General features: G+C 40.1%; 1 protein-coding gene across 2 annotated transcripts in view; it reads left to right on the top strand.

Annotated features, from left to right (window-relative positions):
• Positions 1–4,973, top strand: part of tmem108 (transmembrane protein 108) — a 56,043-nt gene extending 51,070 nt beyond the window's left edge. The window contains exons 4-6 of one of the 2 annotated variants that reach the window (XM_030756678.1): positions 155–306; positions 2,844–2,962; positions 3,411–4,973. In XM_030756678.1, coding sequence (XP_030612538.1) covers positions 155–306; positions 2,844–2,960 — 269 coding nt within the window. In that variant the 3' untranslated portion in view covers positions 2,961–2,962; positions 3,411–4,973. Of the gene's footprint in view, positions 1–154; positions 307–2,843 lie in introns of both variants that reach the window. The other variant, XM_030756677.1, reaches the window with a different exon arrangement.
• Positions 4,974–10,225: the final 5,252 nt, after the last annotated feature.

Below are 10,225 nucleotides of genomic sequence, written 5' to 3' on the forward strand. Positions count from 1 at the left end.
TTCCTGTATTGATTTCTAACTGCAACATGTCCTGAAACATGGCAGCCTCTACCCGAGCAGCAGGTGTGGGTGCTTTCAGAGGCTTTTTGAAGCGGCAGCTATTCCAGTTTCTGTGCTAAGCCTTGTCTTCCTCCCCTGCCTCTGCCTGCTGTAGCTGTGCTGTTGACTGTGTGCTGCATGAGGAGGAAGAAGAAGTCATCAAGTCAGGAGAACAACCTCAGTTACTGGAACAACGCCATCACCATGGACTACTTCAGCAGGCATGCTGTGGAGCTGCCCAGAGAGATACACACTCTGGAGAGTGAGGTACAAACTACTGACACTCTGAGGCTGCGTCTCTATTACTGTTCTGCATCGTACACACTAACGTGGTGGCGCATTTACTTGATGTTTCATTATCGGTCAGCAGAATGTTTTTAATGAGAATAGAAACAACAAGAGGATCTATGTCCAAACTCCCCTGTCAGCAAGCCCCGGGGCTTTCTGAAGCCACTTGAGCATGACACTGTGCCACTGCGATTAATGGGGATGCTATTTGGAACAAGCAAAAGACAAAATTTCCTGCAGGGGATCTATTAAAGCACTGATTCTTAGACACACAAAGTGCTCTCTTAAATTTAAATTCAGCAACTAAATGTCAGAGATCAGCTGCAGTGTTGATATACAAGGTCTATATTTATACATTATTAGTTAATTAGTCATGAATACTCACCTGAGGGGGTTTAATTATATATAAGACTGCAAACATTAATATAAGCATTGTATTGGCCATATTTATCATCTATCATTCCTCTTGGTCTACACTGTAAGACCACATGTGCTCAAAAGACACCAACCATAATATAAAAGTCCATAAAACCAGCATATATGATATTTAAACAAAAACCAAAAAAGCATTAAAAAGCCAAGTACCCATTGCAGGTACTAGGGGTTGCAGAGAGGTGTAAGAGAGAGCAGAGACAAAGATCTTCAGCAATTTTCATGTTATCAGAAAGAGTCAGTGCACAAAATGTTTTGACATTAATTTTATGAAATTCAAATGTGGCCTTTAAGAGTTTTTTCACATACATGCCGTATCTGATAAAGATGACACTGAGCTGTATTGTAACCCTTTTGTATAATTTTTCTATCAAAAACATTTCTGTTCTGGTTTTGGGGGTCCTTGACTATATAAAAAAAAAAACATCTTTAAATAGTTTATATTTAAAAATTGCTTTAGAGAACAGATTCATAAGCAGCTAATGAGGTCTGTATTTTCATTCTGTAAGTACTGTGTGATCTGCGTAGAATAAATGACCTGTTTAGCAGATATTTCTCTATAGTTGTTGCTGTTGCTGCAAACAGCTGGAATAATCCAAGCTAAAGTTTGGTTTCTTCATTTCTCATGTTGCTTTGAACTCTGGTAGAAATCTTTTGAACCAATAAATTCTGCTAATTGGCAGCATTGCCAATTTGTTCAGTAAATTCACAGCTTTATTCTTTAGCACATGTGTCCCCACTTATTTTGCATTAAGTAGCTTTGGGATTGTTAAAATCAGCTTGTTCCCACGTGTCTGATATTATTGGTTTGTGTAAGATTGTGTGTTATAGCTTGAATTGTCTACCCGGTTTATAATAAAGGTTTTTAAGACTTTTGTTATATTAAAAAAAATGCAAATCATGTTATTTTTGGTTAATTAGGAATAATCTGAATTGCCTGAATATAACTTTATGCACATTTCCCACAAATTCAACCTGATCAGTGTTTTTTGTTTGTTTGTTTTAAGGGGTTTGAACAATTTTTGGCTGCATACAGTTTTATCAGATTTACTGATCACCTGCTGGTGGTGATAAGTTTTATAAAAGTTTGTCCTTTTTCTGCATTTTTTTTGCCTAACCCATTCATATTCATGCAAAACTGAAGAAAACAACCCAAATAATTTTGGGCTCACTCAGGCTAAATTTTGCACTGTGACAGTAAAGTCCAGCTCAAAGCACAAAGTGCAGCATCTTGGAGGGTTTTTGTGTGCGTTACAGCGCCATCTGTTGGAAGATGTGGTACATAACAGTGGATTTTCTACTCTGCAAATTCCCCCCTATTTTTTTAACATATATTTAATGCATCATCGCTTGCTCTCTTTGCATGTTTATCATCTTCTCTCCTGTGACCATCTCTCTGTGTGTCCTTTATTTTATTTCTTTGCCGCCTGTCGGGGGTGTCAGGAGAGGGAAGCTGAGGTTGGATCATGTGCAGGATGCCCTTGGTGACACCCAGGTGTTGTTTTTCCCCAGCTTTACATGTCTCCATAGAGCAGAAGTCTCATACTGTAGCCTCCCTGGTGCTATAGGGAAAAAATGACAGAAAAGACTGTAAACCTAAATGATGGTGTTACTGTGATTGGAGCTTGCTGATTAAAAAAAATCATTTTGTTTTTCAAAATGACCTCCTGCACCACCTCATTATTGCTGACTCACCATCAGCTACCATTTCTACACCCCCCCCACCCCTTACATTAACTCCCTTTGCTGTCCTCTTCTGACTCATCTCTCTTTTCTCTGCTTGTGAAGCGCTTACATTTTCCCCACCAACTCCCTTAGTATCTCTGATCATCTAGCTTTTTCCACATATCTTCGCTTTTTCCATCTCCCTTAAAAGCCCCAATGTGCACCAAAACCATCTTTTATTCTGTCCGCTTTCACACCAAACTTAATGCTTATCGCCTGTAGAGAGACTCAGAAACAGTAGAGTGTGCGTTAATGGTGAGCCCTGAAGCGTGAATCCTGAATTAGAGCTCCTGTTTAACAGTTACACCTGCTCTCATCCTTTTCTCACCTTGTCTCACTTTGTGCGTGTGCTTTTCCAGGATCATGACACCTGTCTACCCCCTAATGGAGACTACAGTGGCAGCAGCGTGGTCCTGGTTAACCCTTTCTGCCAGGAGACCCTCTTCATCAACAGAGACAAAGCTTGTGACATATAGACACAGAGAGGCTCAGTGGATTGCCCTCCTCTACTGCCCCTGCTGTTCTTGTCCATTTTATATATGTGGTAAATATTCAGAGACTTTGACTTTATACTGTATATCACAAACAACCTGTAAGAAGAGCGATGTAAACAGACACTATTTACTATGAGGATGCACCCGCGTATTTTTCTGATGTACATTTTCTACAAAAGGCTTAATTGTGATAAAGGTTTTTATTGTCTTTATAAAATACAGAGTATATGTGGTTTTGTTTCATTGCAGTGGCTTGATGGTGAGTGCACTGTGGATGTTGCCACATGAAATCTGCTTTAAAGAGACACAAATATGCTATGAAAAAAAAATTAAAGCTGTTCTTTGTAAGTTTAATTTTCCTTTGAAATCAATCCCTAAATACTTATAGCCTGTTGAACTTGAATATAGCACCTACATATGTGTGGGGGGAGGACAGATGTGTGGAAGAATAATGTGTGTGAAATCTGAGCCTGTATTTATCAGATGTGAAGACAGACATTAAAAGGCCCAAACCTCAAGAGCAGCATGCTCAAACTAATCAGACACAGACTTGCCCTACATCAAGTACGCACAATACAGTTTAAGATCCACCTATGTTTTTTTGACCCCTTATACCAACTTAGGGTCACAGAGGGACTGGAGCCTCTCCCAGCTGTCGTAGGGTCACAGAGGCAGGTCACCCGTCAATCACAGGGCTGAAACAGAGAGACAGTTAAGCATTTAACCTGAGATCACTGTGAAAGGAAGCCGTACACCAGGAGGACTAGGAGGTCCGAATTAGGGACCTTCTCACTTTTAGGAGATGGTGTTAACCATCCTGATTATTAAACACACATAATATCAAACATGTAAATTAATTTGCAAATCAATGGAGTTGCCCAACTCCTCATCATCCTCAACAATCAAACAATCTATATGTGACTGAAGTGCAGACTTTCAGCTTTCATTCAAGGGACTTCAAAGTATTGCATTAACTCTAGGAATTATAGGCATTTTTATATGCAGTCCTGTATTTCTGAGGCATCAAAGCAATTGAACAAGCAGCAATTGGAAAACAAGATTCATGGCCAGGTTGGTGCCTGTTCCCTCAATATTTCATTAGAAATTAACCATATAAAAGATCTGGAGTTGGTTCCAACTATTGAGCACATTGCATGTGGTAATGTGGTAGCTGTTCACTACAGTACGAGTCTTACTGATGGGGGTGGCTGTAGCTCAGTATGTAGAACAGGTCATCTACTTCATCTACTTGGAAATACACCTGTAGATTGCAGGCATTTTGTTTTATCTACTTCATTCATGAAATTCCACTGCAGTTCGTGTTTTTAAGTTACATGATGAGCGTAAGTAAGCAATTTTATCTCTAAGCAGTTTGATAAATACAGGCCTGGATTTTATGGGTCAGTTTGAGCAGATATTTGGGCGACGTGGAGTCCAGCTTCCAGCAGTTTTGAACAGAAACCTTCAGCTCTCAATTAAAATGGAGCGGACTTTAAATGGCCTTCCTCCTCATGTGTCACCAGCTTCTCTGAAGAGGGACCACATAGATGTCTTAATTCCTTACGTTGGCCCTTTATGTATCAGTACAGTGCGCATGTAGGCGCACTCCCAGATGTGCACTGAAGCGTGCGTGTGAGCGGACGAGTTGAGACGTGCTGCCCCTTTAACCAAATGTCAGTTACTTTAAAGTCGAGCGAGACTTTGTAGGACTTTCAGCTCAGTTTTGTGCGTCTGTTCCTGTGTGCGTGCCTCTGTGTGTTTGTCCCGTCTGTTCGTCTCTCGTGCGTATCGTGGAGTGGCTACCGGTCATGTGAGAGAGAGTGTTCCTCGCTGCTGTAGGAAACATTTAAACCACCCTTGCTACTGTAAGTGTCTCCCTCCATAAGCAGCGTGTTTTATCCAGTTTTGCAAACTGTGTTGAAGATTGTGAATTTGTTTCCGGACCACATGATAATGTGTTAGAGGCTGTCAAAAATCCTGACCAATAATAATTTTTTTTTAAAAAAAGGCAAATGAAGTATGTTGTGAGCACATACAGAGGTGGTTTCATCAAAAGTGCATTGGAATATTTAGTTTCATTATTAAACCTGTGGTCCTTCTGTCATTTCTTTTACTTTGCATTGCTGCAGTTTCATTCAGTAATCAATGCTGTCTGCCTCTACTGTCGCTAAAGATTCTCTGCATTGTAAGACGTTGTTCTGAGATCACCGTGTGGACCGGTGATGCTGAATAACACAGCTGAACATATTGATATTTCCTGCATTGGATGCTCACAGCCGGGCTTGTCGTTTTTGCACGCTCAAAAAGTGGATATTTTACAAAACGTTCAGTGGCACGGTGGAGCAGTGTTCAACATTATGTATTTTTTGTACTGTAGTATACACACTGTACTTTTTACTGCTGAGCAATAAAACAAAGGAAAAAAAAAACTTGGGACTACTCTGTCTGATTTGTTCTGATTAGTTTGCCGTCATACCTGTTTGTTTATTATGCAGACACGCACTAAAACAGTGTTGCCGAGCACAGCACATCCATTGAGGTCCTGAGCTGGATTTTTCTCTTTGTGCACCAGTGCTGCGTCTGGTCAGGTGACCTCTGGCTCGGGGACGTTGACGTCAGTTCACTAATCTGTTTACAAGCCTGCTTTACTGCTAAAGAGGAGGCTTAGCTTAACGTGAGTGTTATTGATGCAGTTGTATGCCTTTTTAAGTCTGATCAAAGATGACGGCTCAGGAGATTACTTTTTAGAAAGTTTGTTATAAATTTCTCAAAAGTTTTTTGCAATGTCCTTGTTTTAGTACAGCTGTGGTCATGAATATTATGGTAATTTGGGGCTTTTAATGATTTCTTTGAACTGTTCTTTTTTCCACGGTGGAATGATTGTACAGCATACATCCTTAATGACTTTAAAAAACAAGAATGGGAGTTTGAATTTTAATAAGTGGTGCTGAAGGTTCTACAATATCTGAACTTGACAAGACAAAGGCCTATTAACACTTCATTCGTGATCATGATTGCCTACAACTGATAGTTTCTCTTTGCCAGCATAAAAAGGATTTGTTTGACACTTTGACCTCTTTGGGTCTTCTTTCAGACCTTGGCAATCTGTCACCCTAAGATGAGGGGAAATTGGTTAGGATGTTCAGGAACAACCCAGAAACCACCAAGGATCAAGCTACTGGAACACCAGCGTCACAGTCCACAGTGAAGTGAGTTTTACATCACCATGGACTGTCGACCAAGAAAGAAGCCCCTGCTCCAAAATCAACACTTTCAAGCTCAACTGAACTTTGCAGATGACCACACGAACAAGCCAAATATTGTCTGGAGAAAGGTTTTATGGTCAGATCAGACAAATATTGAACTGTTTGGCCACAATGACAAGAGGTATGGTTGGAGGAGTAAAAGTGAAGCTTTCAAACCTAAGAACACAGAACCAACTGCCAAGCATGGTGGTGGTAGCATCATGCTCTGGGGCTGTTTTACTGTTAGTGGTACTGGTACTCTGCACAAAATGGATGTAATAATGAAGGAGGAGGACTACCTCCAAATTCTTAAATCAACGGCTAGATGGTTAAAAATTGGACACAACTAGGTGTTCCACCAAGATCTTGTTTTTTAAAGTCATTAAAGATGTATGCGGTATAATTATTCCAGCCTGGAAAAAGAACAGTTTTAAGAAATCATTAAAAGCCCCAATATATGAATCATAACTAGTTTCTGACTTTTCTGTGTAGGCAGAAAAGTCTAATTAATCATAATACTAATTAATTGTTTGATGTTAGCACTGCTGAAAGCTGCTGTGCAATGAATTCGGCTGGTTTCATTTCTAGAGTATCAGAAATGTTGTGTTTTTCTGTCCAACACCCTTTTTTTTTTGTTTTTCTTTTTGTTCATCTTAATCTCCTCCATAAATGAAGCCAATCGAGGAGCTGGTTTTTATTTATTTATTTTTTCCCCCCAATCTAGAGGCTTTTATGTGCACTATTGTACACCAGGGCCTCCCATGTCTTCCTCCATTTCTGGCTGGAGCCAGTTTATGCCTTTTCTGGTGGTGCACCTGCAAGCAGTTGGGTAATCACTCACCTGTGTGCAATCTGATGATTACTCACCCACTACTTAAGGCAGAAGATTGTTGCACCCACTGTTGTAGAGTAGCTTTAGTTGCTGGGGGTTGGGGTTTTATCTTTAGACTTAACAGTTTCTGTTCTGCACAGATGCGCCCTCTTTGTAGCTCACCTGTGTAGAGAGAAAAAAACCTGTGGACAAAATCTGTGTGGGAGAAACTTTTTGGATTCACCTGTGTCCCTGTGCTTGCCACACTCAGAAAGAAGACAGCAAACAATCCAGCATACTATTTGTTTTTTTTTATGGCTCTAATAAACCTGTTAAACTTTGATTCTTGTGTCCAGATCTGGGATGGTCCTTGACAGGAACACACTTATTTTATCCAAATTATCATTCTGGAAGAAAAAAATAAAATCTAATTTAAAAATAAACAAACTATTCTGGTTACAGGTCCTGCATCGCACATATGAAGGACAAATATGATGTAATTAATGCAATTTTCCCAAATATCTTAATACAATAATAATGGAAACTAAAATTAAGAATTTTTCTATGATATTTTTACACTTGTGTGTTTTCTTTTGCTTTCACAGTAACCACCAAAACTTAAGACACTATTCTTTTGGGATGTGTGTTGAGGTTTGTAAATTAAATCCTGGGACAGTGCTTCAGTATTTGAGAAACACAAAATAAAAATACAGTCCCACATAAATCAGGACATCTGATCACTGTAATATCTGAGGAAGACGTGTTTTCTAAATTACCACAAGCATGTTTAAAAATATTTTTCCTATCAGCAAATACTGGAAAATATGTGCTGATACATCCGTGACAGGCTAATATGGACTGGCACGTCATTCTGTGTAGGTTCTCAGTCATCCAGGTCGTGGTAGTTCGAAGCACTTGAGCTGAAGGCAACTTCACGTGTATGTTTCACCTCTCATCTGAAAGCCCAGTTGGAGGTCCTGCTGATGATCGTTGGCCCACCCTGTCAACATGTGGGTCCTTAGGGTCACAAGAGTCATGGATGAATTCTTTATGAGACGTTGCCCCATCCTGCCATCACGTGAGCTGTAAAGATCACAAAGGTTGATGTGTGAGTGGGTGTTGAATCCCCTGGGAGCATCCTCGTGAACCTAAGCAGAAGTGCAGTTGCCTTCAACTCAAGTACATGAGGTCAGTTTTGATTAAAATTTAGCAGGGAGAAGGTGGGGGGGGCTTCATTGCTTATTAAAGGTTTCAAGTCAGCAAAGGTTCTTTTGGAATTTTATAATTGTTTTTATTCAGAAAAACTTTTTTTATGAAAACTATTTCTGGGTTAATTATCTCATTAATTATTTGGAAAAATATACTTTGTCTGTCATGTTAATGCATTAAACTTGTGTAATAATGCCCCCCACTGCTTAGTTTTAATGCAGTTTCCTTTGGTTTAGGAAAAAAAAAAAAGAGTTTTTGCTTGGCAAAGTGTAAAGAACATGTCCAGATCAGAGCAGTGGCAGCGTACGCAGCAGATGTGGAAGTAATGGCATGATAATGGATAGAACACTCACAGGAAGGAAAAGTGGTCTTGTTTTTAGGTGCAGCTTCAGTTTGGATTAGCTTACACAACTTCAGCTCAGTCAGCCAGATTTTATTTATGAAGCACTCCTGCTGTATTCTCCCCTAGTAAACAAGGGGAGAGTAATTAAGTTCATTTGGGTGTCTGTACGTGGGGGTATTTGGGGAAAAGAAACAGGACAGGGAGGAGGTGGAAGCTGCAGCTAGTAAAAGGGAAGCAAAAGCACTAAAAGTTGAAATTTATAAAGAAGTGGCAACACAAGTGGTGATACGGAGGCAAGGAAGATGCTTATGCAGCATACAGTGCAAGAAAAAGTGGGGAAAAGAAAGGTAATTGGAGGAAATAGAAAGGAAGAGAATAAGTCATACTGGGTTACCATTCAACCATGTGACTTTCAGGAAAATATATTACAGGACAATGTGGAAAATGTCAAGGAAACAGTAGAACATGTGTTATTGAAATGTAATGGATATAGAAGAGCTAGAGAAATCCTCAAGATAAAATACAAGAACAAGGGGAGTGCAGTAGATAAGTTTAGGTGCACTGCTATGAAACAGTAATTACCCCCCTTGTTAAATCAATCAATGTTTAACCACATTTTTTGGAAAGCTGAGTTTAATATCACTAGTCACACTCAGGCCTGATTACTGCCAGACCTGCTGAATCAAGAAATCACTTAAATGGAACCTGCCTGACAAAGTGAAGCAGGTTAAAAGAGCTCAAAAAGAAACACATAATGCCACAATCTAAAGAAACTCAAGAACAGCTGATAAACAAAGTCACTGACATGTATCAGTCTGGGAAGGGTTACAAAGCCATTTCTAAGGCTTTCGGAATCCAGTGAACCACAGTCAGAGTCATTATCCACAAATGGAGAAAGCAGGGGCAAACCTTCCCAGGAGTGGCCAGCCTACCAAAATTACTCCAAGACCACATCAACGACTCATCCAGGAGGTCACAAAAGAACTCAGAACATCTAAAGAGCTCCAGACCTCACTTGCCTCAGTTATGGTTAGTGTTCATGATTCAACAATAAGAAAGAGACTGAGCAAAAATGGCATCCATGGGAGAGTTCCAAGGAGAAAACCACTGCTGACCAAAAACAACACAAAGGCTCGTCTCACATTTGCCAAAAACCATCTTGACTTTTGGGAAAATATTCTGTGTACTGATGAGACAAAAGCAGAACTCAGAAACACACCAGCAAGTCTGTCTCTGACTGACTCAGACTGAGATGCTCTGGCATGACCTTAAACAGGCCGTTCATGTTGGAAAACCCTCCAATGTGGCAGAAATAAAAACTATCCTGCAAAGACGAGTCAGACAAAATGTCTCCACAGCGATGTGACAAACTCATTGACAGTTACTGCAAATGCTCCGAAGGGTGGCACGACCACTTATTAGATTTGCATTTACTCAGGTTATCTTTGTCTAATATTAAAATTTGTTTGATGACCCGAGACATGCGCAAAGTTGGGCGTTTGTAATCAGTGCGTGGATTGTTTGTGCTGCAGATTGCCTCCTTGCATCTTGGAGTTGGTACCAAGTAGGTGGCGGTAATTCCTCTCGTTGTTAGTGTCAACCACCAAGAAGAAGAAGGAGGAAGCGAGACGAAGTGCTT

The sequence above is a fragment of the Archocentrus centrarchus genome, chromosome 20 (genome assembly GCF_007364275.1).
Source record: "Archocentrus centrarchus isolate MPI-CPG fArcCen1 chromosome 20, fArcCen1, whole genome shotgun sequence".
Taxonomy (NCBI): Eukaryota; Metazoa; Chordata; class Actinopteri; order Cichliformes; family Cichlidae; genus Archocentrus; species Archocentrus centrarchus.